Source organism: Carcharhinus amblyrhynchos, chromosome 7 (genome assembly GCF_965287045.1).
Source record: "Carcharhinus amblyrhynchos chromosome 7, sCarAmb.v2.hapA, whole genome shotgun sequence".
NCBI lineage: Eukaryota > Metazoa > Chordata > Chondrichthyes > Carcharhiniformes > Carcharhinidae > Carcharhinus > Carcharhinus amblyrhynchos.
This window is the reverse complement of record NC_137330.1, coordinates 87141606-87157270: the sequence shown is the minus strand read 5'-3', so window position 1 is coordinate 87157270 and position 15665 is coordinate 87141606. Positions and strand designations below refer to the sequence as shown.

Genomic DNA, 15665 nt, shown 5'->3' with positions numbered 1-15665 from the left:
GACACTTAATCACATTTATGAGGCTCTGATTTTCCCTCCTGGGTTAGGTGTGCAGAGACGGGAGAATTCTCAGCTCTGCGAGCCTGGCCTTTAAAAATGGTTGCCTGGATGTCAGATTTTCAATCCAGGTGAGTGCAGTATTACAAATAGGGCAGGTGGTTGCGGCAAACCGAGGAGGTTTTTGGGTATGGAGGCAGGTTTGGTGGAAGGCTGATAGAAGGCCTGTAGAAGTTCAAAATCCCAAGAGGGCTGGTCAGTTATTAAGGAGAAACTGATCCTATTTGGAAAAGGATCAAGAATGAGAGGGCACAGATTTAAAGTGATTTACGAAAAAAGGAAATGCAATGTAAGAAACAAACTTTTTCACACAGAGTGGTTTGAGTCTGGAATGCACTGCCTGGAAGTGTGGCAGAGGCAGATTCAATTAAGGCATTCAAGAGGGCATTAGATGATTATTTGAATAGAAAAAAACATGCAGGGTTTTAGGGAAAAGACAGGAGAACGGTACTAAGTCATGATGCTCTTTTGGAGAGCCAGTGCAGACACGTTGATTGAATGGTCTCCTTCTGTACCATAAAGATTCTTTGATTCTGTGATTCTAACTTGGGGATCCAGCACTGTGCCCAAAGTTTAAAAATAAATAATGAAACATACCTCCAGCCCTCACACACCCATGTCCCAATTATGCCAACTGATGGCCCCTCATGCCCCATGCCAAGCCATGCTCCCTCAAGCATCCTTATGGCCCCTCCATCCACCCATGTCCCCTCACTCTCTCCATGCCAACCTATATCTTCTAACAACATTTCATGGCTCTTTATATCCTCTATGCCAATTTAGTGCTGAATTATGTTGTCCCATATTCCTCCACCTTTGCTTTTGTACAGCGTGCCAATTCACCTCGCATCCAACGTGCAAACTTCAGGACCCATGCAGGAATGATATTAAATAAAGTTCCACAAAATAAAAAAACATTATTCACAAAAAGTTATTTACTACATACACTTTTTCAACTAAATTAAGCCTTATAATAAATATTTCATTCAAGTATACAATTCCTTTTAACAACAAGCAGTGAAACTTACAGACCACATCAAACTACCAAATATTCCACTGTGATAATAGATGGCTGTCAAATCCATTTCGTACCACTAATTTAATAATGGATGTACTCAGACTTATGCCTACAGAGTGAAATAGCAAGTAATTATTTCTTTCAAATTTAAATGGCAGGACATTTAAATGCCTTGACAGCTCATTTTGAAAGGTCCCCTTGACACTTTTGACAGATCCTCTTAACAGCTATTTCTGCCAGATTTGGCAACTGATTTTGTCAAGTTCCAATGAACTTGACAATATTGAGTTTATGCACATTTATGTTTACATTTAAAAATTTCAAAAGTACCTGACCTACCCTAAATGGCACATGAACGCCATCAAAGGATACTTTACCTCCACCAAAAGGGTCCTGGGACCAAATTCAAAGCAGTATATTTTTTCTTCCAAAGGGGTACCCTGGCTATCCAAATGAAACCACAAAGTTCAAGCCTGCTCTTACCAGGCTTAAAACTGCACACTTTGAGCTTCACACTCCAAGGCCAACCAAAATCTTATTTCTGAAGAGATGTTTGATGATTTAAATGGCTAGCTGCCTTCGTAAAACTCACAGGCATGAAGTGCATCTTGCCTGCAGTTTTGCCCCTGTGAAAATGGGCAGTTCAAGGGCAGGATTTACAATTTTCAGGCAATTCTGCTATTTTTGTCACAATGAGAGAACATAAGGACATAAGAACATAAGAAATAGGAGCAGGAGTAGACCATCTAGCCCTTCGAGCCTGCTCCGCCATTCAATAAGATCCTGACTGATCTGAAGTGGATCAGTTCCACTTTCCCGCTTTCTCCCCATAACCCTTAATTCCCTTGTCTATCAAAAACCTATCTACCCGTGACTTAAATATATTTAGCGAGGTAGCCTCCACCACTTCAATGGGCAGAGAATTCCAGAGATTCACCACCCTTTGAGTGAAGAAGTTCCTCCTCAACTCCGATCTAAACTGCATCCCACCCCCCTATCTTGAGGCTGTGCCCTCTAGTCCTGCTATCCTTTCTAAGCAGGAAGAATCTCTCTAGCTCTACCCTATCCAGCCCTTTCATTATCTTATACGTCTCTATAAGATCCCCCCTCATCCTTCTAAACTCCAGACTGACATGATGAAAATGTAAGCCTTAATACTTGTCTCCAGAAGTTGTATATGACAATTAAGAGGGAAAATGTGGCTTGTAAACACTTTCAATTTGTTCGGGGGAGCCTTCTGGGACATATGAAGGATTATTTACATAGGGCTGGTTACATCTGTTTTTTTAAGATAAGGAAGATGTCCTTTGTGGCATCTATCCATTATCTGGTGTTTGGGAAAGTCAGTTTTACATTTAAAAAATTATAGTATCTGGATTTTACTATAGGATACTATTTGGATAGGTTATTGGCCTATTTATTGTGAGTTCCATAACTTTGAATGCTGTTGGTTAATTTGTGCATAAACAGGGGTGGCTCATTTGTTAGCGTGCAGCAACAAGGAAGAGATTGCATAGTATTTATTGGTTAACGTTCACACAGAAAATGAGAAGCATGACTTTATTAATCCATAATGGTTGGAGTTACCATGCCAGAACCATTCAGGACTAATTGATAACCAAAACATTAATAGCCCTGTGACTGGACAAAAACAATAAGACTTAAAAAAAAGTGCATAATGACTTTTATTCACACTACAAGAGATCTTTTTGACAGGTCAACAAAGACTTGAGATTATTGGAGGTGATAAGAGACAAAGGAATATTATATGAACAATTATGAATTCATCTGCTATTAGTAAAAGCAAATTCTGGCCTTAATGTTGAAAACTGAAAGGACATAATTTTCCTGTGGGCTTTGGGAACATGACATCAAAATCAAATGGAGTTCCTGAGCCTACATCAGGAATCAAACCAGGACAGCTAATTGGCTACCTCCAGGCTCAACATCAAATTAAGCTTGGTCTCCCCAGCGCTGCAGGCCCACTCAGAGTCTCAGGAGCCCGAAAGGGCCAAGTGGGTGAAACTGAGGCAGTCAGGACATCTCAAGACGGAGGTGCCTGAATAGGCACACATTTAAACTACAAATTCAAACAGGTATATATCCCTTTGAGCAGAGATCCAGCCTTTGCTACTGGTGGTCCCTTTTTGAGGGCTGGAGCCTCTGGGTCCAATAGTTACCAGTCTCCTGCAGAGAGGCTGCCTCCATTAAGGCTGCTGCCAAAATACTAGAGGACCCTCTAAACTTCCTCTAACTGAGGCTTTAATTATTTAAATTGGTTACCTACCTCTGTTCTGATCGTCATCCTAACCCTACTCTGAGAAATTTTCCACATAATAGAAACATGTCAGGAAGCAGCCGCACATGGCCCCCCATTTTCCCAGCAATTTCTTTCTCTCCAGCCCACCTGCCATCACCCCACAGAATGGTTAAAATGCACAATAGGTTGCCACCTTTCATTGGAACTTTGACCTAATGTTTGGTGGGCTAAGGTTCTGATTCAATCATGCCCTTCTCCCTTCTGAAGCAACTTAAAAGAAATTGATAAATCCGATAGCTTCAAAAATCAATATTTTTAAGGGGGAAATGCCTTGAGGTTTCTTAGAAAAAAATCCTTCAATAATGGCTGTCGGGCAGAAATGCAAGCCACACATATATGCACCTTAAGCATTTTATTTCAGCTTTAAAAGGAATAGACGGTAAATCTGCAGTTTACGTTGCAACATGAAGACCCATTACACTTTTTATATGTTTTTTTCACATGGGAAAAGCATATTTTAAAGTTATTTTAAATTGCCAGCATTTTAGGGTTGTGCTACCTTTTGCAAGATGTCGGAATAGTTTCTGCTAGCTTTCTGGATTAGCATACTAGACTTACCTGGTTAAAGGATATTACAATATAAACAAAATAATTTTTAAAAATAATGCATCAGTCATGTAACTGAGCAATTAAATATGTTCACCGATCAGCCATGTACTTGGCAATGTTAATTATTACATGGTTAATCTGATGATTTAAGGGAAAGTCCAGTTGGGGGAAAGATGCAAAGAAGCTCTCCATAAGTGGCAAATGCTTACTTACAGTTTCTTCCACTGGTGCATTAGAATCAGCTTCTACTTTGATTGAGGATATCGAAGGATTTGCACAAGTCTAAAGAAAAGGAAAAATCCATTAAGCAGTTGAATGTACATTAAGGCATATCAAATAGCTAATTTCTGCTTATCCCACCTCAATGTCCTTCTTGCATTTTACAGAGGACATTTTCTTCACTTTAAAGATTTTGGTGATTGTTTTTGTTTATTGGGCGGCACGGTAGCACAGTGGTTAGCACTGCTGCTTCACAGCTCCAGGAACCTGGGTTCAATTCCTGGCTTGGGTCACTGTCTATGTGGAGTTTGCATATTCTCCTTGTGTCTGTATGGGTTTCCTCTGTGTGCTCCGGATTCCTCCCGCAGTCCAAAAGTGTGCGGGTTAGGTGGATTGGCCATGCTAAATTGCCGCTTAGTGTCCTGAGATGCATAGGTTAGAGGGATTAGCGGATAAATATGTAGGAATATGGGGGTAGGGCCTGGGTTGGACTGTGGTCGGTGCAGACTCAATGGGCCAAATGGCCTCTTTCTGCACTGTAGGTTTCTATGAATGTGTTTCATACTGGAAATAATGTCAGAGGATCTGATTCTGCCAATAAAAACATGAACTCTATTTAATAAGTTCAAAAATATCCTTTTGATCAATTTTTGTTCAATTGCTGAATGAGAATTGTTCCAATTAGCCTGGATTAAACTTTGTCACGATCACCCATAAATGTAAGATAGTTAATCAGAATCCTCCTTCTCCAATCCAGAGCTTTACATAGAGCACTGGAGTCACAGAATGGTTACAGCACAGGAGAGGTCAATTAGCTCATCATTTTGGAACTTCTCTGCGAGAGCAAGTCACCTAGTGGCAATCCCCTGGCTTTTCCCAGTTACCGTGCAAATCTATTCTCTTCAGATACTTATCCAACTCCCCTTTTGCCTCCACCACACACTCAAGCAGTGCATTCTCAATCCTAACCAATACTGCTCAAAGACTTTCCTCATGGCACTATTGCTATTTTTGCCAATAATCTTAAATCAATGGTCTCTGGTTCTCCACCAACAGAAACATTTGCCCCCTCACCTAATCTACTCTGTCTTGACCTCTTGAAATTTTGAATACCTCTATCAAATCTCCTCTCAAACCTCTCTTCTCCAAGGGCCCAGCTCTCTCAATCTAGCCACGTCATTGATGTTCCTTATCCCTAGAGCCATTGTTGTGACCTTTTCAGCACTCTCTCAGATGCATTTACAGCAGTCATCAAATGTGACATTTCTGCTCAATGACCTGTACTCTCATGGAAGGTAGAAGGATATAAGAGTATCATTCCAGGGATGAAAGGCTTCTGTTAATTAGGGTGACTCAATAGGGGGAAGCAGTGGCATTGTGGTATTGTCACTAGACTAATAATGGGTAATGCTCTGAGGACCTGGGTTTGAATCCCAACATGGCAGGTGGGGGAATTTGAATTAAATAAAAATTTGGAATTAAAAGTATAATGATGAGCATAAAAAGCATTATTGATTGTTGTAAAAATCCACCTGCTTCACTAATGTCCTTTAGGGAAGGGTATCTGCCGTCATTACCTTGTCTGGCCTATCTGTGACTCCAGACCCGCAGGAACGTGCGGTTGATTCTTAAATACCCGCTAAATAGCTGGACACTCAGTTTAAGGGCAATTAGAGATGAGCAATAAATGCTGGCTCAGCCAGCGACGTCCACATCGCCTGAACAAATAAAAAAGATAGGTTGGAGAAGCTGGAGTTGTTCTTTTGACTGAAGAGAAAGTTGAGACTAAATTTAGTAAATGTGTTCAAAATTATGAAGTGGCTAGGCAGAACAGATAGGGACAAACTGTTCTCATTGGTATAGTAGTTGAGAATCTGAGGCCACATTTAAGGGTGAACCAATGGCAACAAGAAGAATTTTTTTTTACACAGGGGGTGGTTAGGATCTGCAATGCGTTGAGAGTGTGCTGGAAACAGATCAATTTTGGCTTTTAAAGGGGAAATAGATAAGCACGTGAAGAGAATAAATTTGAGCTCCATGCGGCGGGGGAAGTGGGACTACATGGGTTGCTTTTTCAAGGAGCCAGTTCAGACATGAAGAACCAAGTGGCCTCCTTCTGCGCAGTAAGCCTCTCTAAGATTCTATTCCATATACCAAGACCCTGTCTGATGTCTCAGTTGAATTGAAAAGGTCCCATGACACTATTTCAAAGGACAGTGGAATTATTCCCGGTGTTCTGAACAATACTTATTCCTGAATTAACATTAAATACTGAATTTCTTGTTACTGTCATATTGTGAAAGCTTACTGAACAAAATGGCCACTGTGATTCCTACATCACAACAATGACTACCCTTCAAAAATATTTAATTGGTTGAAAACTGCGTTAGGTCTTCTTGTGGTCACGAAAAAGTGCTATAAAATGCAAATCTGTATTATCCATCCTTTGTTTAGCCACTTAGGTCATTATTAGGGACTTGGATCAGACTGCTATACAACTCTGTGTTACTGACTAGCTAGAAAGCATTATGGGGGCGATTCTCTCATCTCGCTGCACTGATTTTTTAGCACAGCGGGCTGGGTGAATTGTGTGTCGGCCAATTTGCAGGATTCCTGTGGGTGTTCGTGCTGCACTTGGGTCTCCCAGGCCTGGATTTCCGGTGGCGTCTGCATGGCGCTGGAAATTGGCTGGGAGACAGGATTAGCATTTCAATAGTATTTTACATACTAATTAAATGCTATTAGTGGGGCCGGGACTGGATTCTCTGGGCCCGCTAGCATCTCTAACTCCGCCAGTGTGTTTCATTCAAGCTGGGAATACTATAGCTCCTCATTTCCAGGAAACTAGTGGGACGACCCCACTGGAGTGAAGGGGAGGGTGCAATCGGGGCCCCTCAGGGGGTCAAGCGGTGTAGAAGTGGTGCCTGGGTCATGGGCACCCTAGCAGTGCCAGTCTGTGCCCACTGGCACTGCCCAAAAGATAAAGTGCCCATGTCCAGGGGGCAGTTGGCATTGCCCACTGGACATGGGGCTGTGCCAAAGGGGCAGGGCCTATTGGGGAGGGGCCTACAAGGTGGTTGGTGGGGTGGAGGTCCTGCTGCCACTCTACATTGGGATTTGGTCAGGGCTGAAGCGAGGCCAGGAATCAGGGTGGGATGTGGGGGAAAGGGCAGGGGGCACTGAGGGGGGGTTCTGCCAGGGGAGGGGGTCTGCCTATGGGAGGAGGGGAGCTGGAGATCAGGGCAGGCTGGGATGGTGTTTCAGGACTAACCCACAAATGGACCAGGGGCCGCAATCGGGCGGGGGCAGGGCAGCACTGCAGTGGTCCTGGGCTGGTCAGCAATCCAGTTGGCCAGGAAAACAAGAGACTGACACTTCAGGGCCACTATGCACACAGTGATCTCTGCAGTGCACAGAGTGTGGGAAATTCTGTCTGAATTCCCAGAGGGAAAAAAAACCAGCGTGAATTACTCCAGTTGTCCCATGAATTTGACACTTAAAACCTTTTTGGGAGAATTCCACCCTATAAATCTCTCTGTAAACTCCATTCTTTTTAAACCTGGGTTTTGTAGCAGTTGAACTTGATGTAGAAACTGACAATATCCAAATAACAAGCAATGCTTACTGTTTCAGGACTTTTAATCTAAAAAAAACAGAAAATGCTGGCAGATCAGGCGTATTCATTGGAGAGAAACAGAGTTAATAGGTCCACGACCCTTCACGAGAACAGACCAGCATATTTTTAATATTTGGCAATGGCTAATGGGCCTTCTACAGTAATGTCCTGGGGTTGATCAAGAGAGCTGCGATAGGAAATGAAATTGGCATGCAAGGAACATTAAAAGAAATGTTATAAATGTTAAAAAAGGTAAATGAAATATCCCAAGGCAGAGAAAGTCTTGTAAAAAGTAAAAAAGCCTTTATAATCACAAGCGAATTAAGTCTGTGTCGAGTTAATGCCAGATTTTATAGTTAGCTGTCTCAAGTTTTGTTGTTCTTCCCTTCTTATTTTGACATGAGTGCACCTTCTATAGCCTTAACCACCTTTATATCAGCCAATAAGATGTTTAGTCATCTATGGCAGGTTGTTTATGGATTCCCAAGCCCACGCAATAGGAACTTGGCACTCACAACTACCAGACAGGAGCATGGGGCTTGAACCCTGCACTTTCTTACACAAATTCTATCACTGAGTTAAATGCTTCTTCCAGTTTGCAAAGTTGGTGAAGGAGGTGAGTAATGTTAAGCTTTTAAAAAATAAAATGAGGTTTTTATGAAAAGACTGCCCCTTTCTTCCCCATCGGCGCATTAGGATTAATGTTCACGTAGGTAACCAAAATCTGACATTGAGCCAGATAGAAGCTCAGGGAATACCACTACTAAACAAAAGGAAGAAATGCAAAACAGATTGTTTGAATTACAATGTAAACACCATGTGGGTCAGAATTGCTGTAGTGGGGTACAGTATGCAGTGCAAGAATAGTAAATTTGACCATGTTATTTACTGGCAGCTATACAGCAGAAAACATTGTAGGAATATAGTTGCTCTGCTACGTTCCTGGAGTGAGGGCAGCTAATCAATATGAGGGTAGAAAGAGCATTAAATGGAATGCCTAAAGGAGATTTTGTTCATATTCATGTAGGGCAAATACTACTTACAAATGGAGCAAAGTCTGAGAACATCAACTGATGGCATTACAAAAAAATCAACTTTCAGATCTTACACCACCCACGAAGGGTGTTGCTGATAGAACCAGCAGAAATTAATGACCCTCACTCTTGATCAGTTTCCATTCCTGCTAGGTCACCCTTATTCAGCTTTTCCTTCTTGTGAATGTTCTTTGCATGGCTCTCCCTCTTTGATTTCCTTTCGTTGTTTTCCGCTTGCCTCTCTCTCTCTGTACATCATCTCATTCCACCTGTCACATCACCGCCCTTTCTCTCTTTAGCACATTTCCTTTCCCTCTCTGCTATTTTTTGAGAAACATTTTTATCACAGGTACATTATTCCAGGAATCTCCCCGTAAGTGGAAGTGCTTACTCACAGTAAGTATTATCAGTGAAACTAAATTGAGCAGTTTCAGCTGAGAGCGCGAGTATGTGCCTGAGTTAGTGTGTGATATGACTCACTCCCCAAAAATGAACAGTCTGACGTTCTACAATTTTAGTGTTAAGCAGTGATCGATGAGGTGGCAGCGAAGAGTTTTTAACCACGTTAGATCGTAAGCAATGACATGGCTAAAGCGGATGATACAATACTGGCCACAAACATCCTTGGTGGTTTTCCATGCAACTTTGTACTCTAAATTATTAATTTAGAAATTCTTAAAAGTATGTTACAAAAAAAGAGCAAAACTGGTTCTTCATGTAATAGTCCAGGTATTATGGCCAAAGATATTGACCTTGGAGACTCTAGATCCTGAGATGGGGAACATAGCGCATATTGATGCATTGGGGTGTAGCATTATAAAACTGAAACCCATGAACAACATCGGATATTAGCTTCTGAATTCAAATGTAGAGTTTTTTTCAAGTCCATCTGATAAAAGAAGAATGTTTACAGAGTGTACCATCTATGTGAGCAAACAATGGGTAGATTATAAGAACATGGAGCAATAGGGAAGATGATGGCCTGGTGGTATTATTTCTAGACTATCAACCCAGAAACTCAGCTAATGTTCTGGAGACTTGGGTTTGAATCACACCATGCCTGATGGTGGAATTTGAATTAAAACAAAAATCTGGAATGAAAAATTGACTGATGATCATGAAACCACTATTGATTGTTGGAAAAACCCATCTGATTCACTAATGTCCTTCAGGGAAAGAAATCTGCTGTTCTTATCTGATCTGGCCCACATGTGACTCCAGAGCCACAGAAATGTGGTTGACTCTCAACTGCCCTCAGAAATGGCCTAGCAAGTCACTCAGTCCAAGGGTGACTAGGAATGGGCAATAAATGTTGACCAGCCAGTGATGCCCATGTCCCACGAGTAAAAAAAAAATTCATGGCCACCTTTGGTAGGGCTTTAGGGAATGACTTTGTAAATTAGTCAGCAGTGCGTCAACCTCAGCATGTCTAAATAATCATAATTGCTCAGGCCATTGAAGCAAGGCACCTTTTACACTGGTAGATATGTGAGGTTGTGGAACATCACTGTGTTTAGACATAACATCTGCAAAGCCACATCTACCTTCTATCAGAATACAGACCATTGCAGTGGGGAGAAATGCTATCCTGGCGAAACCACATACATGTGCTGCCTGCTTCGCTCTTCCCTTTTTCTGGCATGCAGACCATCAGCTATTTGTACAAGAATTAGCAACAGAGGTAGGCCATTTGGCCCTTGACTCTGCTCCAATATTCAATCAGATTACAGCTGATCTGATTGTGGCCTTGACTCTGCTTTCATGTCTATCCCCCATAACTCCCTTGTCCATCAAAAATTTCCCTAACAGCCTGGAATATATTCAATGACCAAGTTCCACCGCTGTCTGGGGAAGAGAATTCCACAGGCTAACAAACCCTGGGGCCATGGCCTTCAGCCCATGCCTACTTCCTACAGAAGTAGGGGGAATAAAAGGCATTACAGCAAGCAGAGGCATCCAGGAGCTTAGTACACACAAGTGGCCATGATGCAATGTGTAACGTCACCATGCTGGCTGCGCTTGCGCAGAAGTGCTGCCCAGCCTGCCTGTAAAATTCTGCTCAGTAAAATACACTCTGGTTGCCACATGAGAGTCAATTGACTAATAGGAAGTCCAATCGTTTAAAATCTCCTTGGCTGTTTTTAATAACTGCCAGCAGATTGGGACCAATCCTAGGAGTTTTCTGGCCATTCTGGGAAGTTTGGCAACTCTAGTGAGAAGGGAAAACATATACCAAGTTGAAGTTAGGGTTCAGAGATAAGTAAAGCAAGTGACTTAAACACAAATTCATCTCAAGAACATATGAAACAGAATAGGCCATTCGGCCCTCAAGCCTCCTCTGCAATTCCATGCAATCATGACTTATCTGATTTAAAGTTTATTTATTAGTGTCACAAGTAGGCCTACATTAATATTGCAATGAAGTTACTGTGAAAATCTCCTAGTTGCCAGATTCCGATGCCTGTTCAGGTACACTGAGTGAGGATTTAGCATGGCCAATCCACCTAACCAGCATGCTTTTTGGACTGTGGGAAGAAACCTGAGCATCTGGTGGAAACCCACGCAAATACAGGGAGAATGTGCAGACTCCACACAGACTGTGACTCAAGCTGGGAAACAAACCCAGGTCTCTGGTGCTGTGAGGCAGCAGTGTTAACTACTATGCTGCCCATTGTAGCCGTAAGTCCACTTTCCTTCTCGCCTCCTACTACCCTGGACTCCCTTGTCAATCACAAATCTATCAAACTCAGACTTGAATATATTTGATGACCCATCTTAAAATGGAAGACAATTCCAAATACTAACAACCATCAGAAGAAATTCCTCACCTTCACAATTAATGGGTGATCCCTTATTTTTAAACTAGTTCTAGATTCCTCCATGAGTGGAAACATCCTCTCAGCCTCCAGCTTATGAAGCTTCCTCAGAATCTTGTCTTTCGTTATATCACCTCGCTTTCTTCTAAACTCCACTGAATATTGGCCAATCTGCTCAAGCTTCCCTCAGAAAATGATCATTTCATCTCAGGAATGCAAGCAAGTTCCTCCTTAAGTAAAGTGATCAACCAAACATGTAAACAGTACTCTGGATGCAATCTCACCAATGCCCTGTACAGTTACAGCAAGATTTCTTCACTTTAATATTCCAAATCTCTTGCAAAGCATTCTATTCGCCTTTTGAATTTCTTGCTGTCTCTACATGTTGCCTTTTTATGAATCATCTACAAGGACACCAGGTCCCTCTATACCACAGCACTCTGCAGCCTCTCTCCATTTAAATAATATTCTGTTCTTTTATTTTTCTGCCAAAGCGAACAACTCTCATTTTCCCACATTTATATTCCACTTACAAATTTTTGCCCAGTACTAACCAATCTATATCCTTTGGCAAACTCTGTATCCCCTTCCTTGCTTTCCTACCTTAACATCAGCAGCAACTTTGGCTACAATGCAGCCAGTCCTTTCATCCAAGTCATTGGCATATATTGTAAATAGTTGGCCTCAACACTGATCCCTGCGGCACTCTACTGGTTACAGTATTCCATCCTAAAAATGGCCCAGAGATGGTAGCTACCATGATGATTGCAGAACTGGTCTTGAACTCATCCATAATTTCTTGATGCATATTCTGACCCAATGTGTGGCTCCTGTTTGAGCGCTAATAAACAACTCCCACCAAGTGACTTCTTTTCTGTTTCTTATCTTCACCCAAGCCCATCTTGACCTTCTCTACTAATATCCTTTATTAACTGAGATAACTCATATCTCCTTTTCCTTTCCTCCTGAAATTTCAAATACCTTGAATATTCAGATGCCATCCCTGGTCACTTTGCAACCACATCTCTGTAACGGCTATCATGTCATACACATTTATTTCTATTTGCACTACTAAATTATCCATCCAAGGGTACAATTTGGCAACCGTTACTGAGAAGTTGGACATAAATGGGATTTCAATCTTCCTTTTTCAAATAAGTCAAGGGTGGCACGGTGACACAGTAGTTAGCACCGCTGCCTCAATTCTGGTCTTGGGCCACAGTCTGTGGAGTTTGCACATTCTCTCCCTTTCTGCAGGAATTTTCTCTGGGTGCTTCACTTTCCAGCAACAGTCAAAAGACGTTCCGGATTTGGTGGACTGGCCATGCTAAATTGCCCCTTAGTGTCAGGGGGATTAACAAGGTAAATATGTGGGATTATGGGGAAAGAGCATGGGTGGGATTGTTGTTGCTGTAGACTCGGTTGGCAAAATGGCCTTCTTCTGCATTGCAGGTATTCTATGATTTAGAGATGGGGGTTGAGGCCAAAGCTCTAAATTTCCAGGTGATACTAAGCTAGGGGGAAGAATGAATTGTGAGGATGACGCTGAACGACTTCAGGCACATTGACAAGTTGGCCAAACGGACAGACACTTGGCAGATGAATTTCAGTGCAGTGAAATGTGAGGTAATGCATTCTGGCAGAAGAAACATGGGGAGTCAATACAAGTTCAATGGTACAACTTTGAGGGGAACACAGGAGCAGAGGGGCCTCAGGGTTCAAGTGCATAATTCTCTGAAGGTGACCAGGCAAGTTGAAGCAGTTGTTAAGGTTTACAGGACACATGGGTTTATAAATAGAGGCACAAAGTATAAAAGCAAGGAAGTGATACTACACCTGTACAACTCATTGGTCAGACCACATTTGGAGTATTATGTTCCGTTCTGGGCATCTTATTTAAGGAAGGACGTTAAAGCCTCACAGTGTAAAGAAGATTTAATAGAATGAAACCAGGAGTGAGGAATTTTAGACACAGTGAAAGATCACAGAAATTGGGCTTATTCTCCTTGGAGCAGAAAAGATTAAGAGGTAACTTTAATGAGGTATCCAAAATTATGAACAATTCTGACAGGGTAAAGAAGGATCATAGAATCTCTGCAGTGCAGAAGGAGGCCATTTGGCCCATCGAACATGCACCGGCAATGATCCCACCTCAGCCCTATCCCCGTAACCCCACGCTCACCCCGCTAATCCCTCTAACCTCTGCATTCCCTGACCTTAAGGGGCAATTTATCATAGCCAATACACCTAACCCACACATTTCTGGATAGTGGGGAACCGGAGCATCTGGAGGAAACCCACTTAGACATGGGGAGAACACGCAAACTCCACACAGTCACCCAAGGCTAGAATTGAACTGGGTTCCCTGAAGCTATGAGGCAGCAGTGCTAACCACTGTGCCACCATGCCACCCATTCTGTTCATTCCGGATATCCTGTTTATACTAGTTGGTATGTCACTGACTAGGGGATCACAATTTCAAGATGGTCAGCAAGAGAGATTGCAGTGAGATAAGAAGAAACATCTTTACTCAGCATTGTTGGGATTTGGAATGCACTGCCTGGGAGACTGGTGGAGGCAGATTCCATTAGAGGTTCCAAAAGAGAGTTGGATACAGTGATGAATTTAAAGGGGATACAGCTGGAGAATGGGACTATCTGGGCAGTTCATTTGGGAGCCGATGCAGACACAAAGGGGCCAAATGGCCTCCTTCCGAGTTTTAACATTCGATCATTACATTTCAGTGCCTCCAACATGTGTGATGCACACCTGCACAACGTAACCTGAAGTCCACAACTGAAAGGGCTAATGTAGAAATTGAATTTGAAGGGAGTGATGGGGTGTTGAAGATGGACAGAAGGCAATGGCAGCATCCAGATTTAATGTTACTTCCCTGATTGCAGTCAGGAACAGGAGGAACATACTTTTCCCCAGCCAAGGGGAAAAGAAACCAGGCAGTTGTTATCAAGAAAGTAGCCTTTGAGCTGGCTGAGGAGAAGTGCAGCAGAAGCATTGCACTTAGGTCTTGAATGTTGTGCAGGAAGCGGTTTAATGGCCTAACTCTGTCAGAGAAAGTGAATATATTTGTTGGTTCATCTACATCCTGTGGTGTAACCCCACCCCTTTCACTCTGTTTGATCAAGCGCCACTCCTCACACCTACTTCAGTTTCAGCAGCACCTATCCTCCTTATTCTATTGCACTTCTTCACCAACTCACATATCAATCACTGTCACTCACCCCAAACTTTAATCTACCACACAATTATTCACAGAAGACATGATCATCACTAACCCATAGATCTGTTTGCTCACTCCAGTAGAAACTGGAGGTGAACCCCACAAATTGTGCAGCTTACAGATGGATAAGTGGCAGCCATGATGTTAAGTGGCACATGTTTTCTCCCTCTTAACTGGGGATGGAGAGACTGAGAACGTGCAGCTGCCTGAGGACAAGACTAATAATATCTTTGACACACATGTTGACTTTACTTTGACAATTACTGAATAATGAGTAAACTGAATATGGTGATTAAAGGTCAGCAGTTTGCTTGCTTCGACTTTGAAGATGTAGGAGGATGATTCCTTGGGGGATCTCATTCCTGCTGAAGGTGCACAGGACATATCAGCATGCATGAATGCAAATAATTGCAATTTGGTGGATCCAATTGCTGGTGGGTTTGTGAGCAATCCTTCTCTTCAGCTGGATAAAGAGAGAGAGAGAGAGGGAGTTGAGAAGAGAGGAGGGCGGAGAGGGGGGGCGGAGAAGAGAGGGGGGACGGAGAAGAGAGGGGGTCGGAGAAGAGAGGGGGGACGGAGAAGAGAGGGGGGACGGAGAAGGGGGGGGGACGGAGAAGGGGGGGGGACGGAGAAGGTGGGTATGGAGAAGAGGGGGGGACGGAGAAGGCGGGGGCGGCAGAGGAGAGAGGGGGCAGAGAGGGAAGTAAGGGGGGCTGGGGGGGTTGAGAAGGAAGGGGTGATGGAGAGGGGGAGCGACGGAGAGGGGGTGCAATGGAGAAGGGGGTGTGACGGAGGGAT

General features: G+C 42.9%; 1 protein-coding gene across 4 annotated transcripts in view; it reads right to left on the bottom strand.

Moving 5' to 3' along the window:
• The window catches only part of ahi1 (Abelson helper integration site 1), a 243862-nt gene that overhangs the window by 19637 nt on the left and 208560 nt on the right, over nt 1-15665 (bottom strand). For all 4 annotated transcript variants that reach the window (XM_080192718.1, XM_080192720.1, XM_080192721.1 and 1 more), the window contains one exon: nt 4158-4226. In XM_080192718.1, the coding sequence (XP_080048844.1) occupies nt 4158-4226 (69 nt within the window). The remainder of the gene's footprint in view (nt 1-4157; nt 4227-15665) is intronic.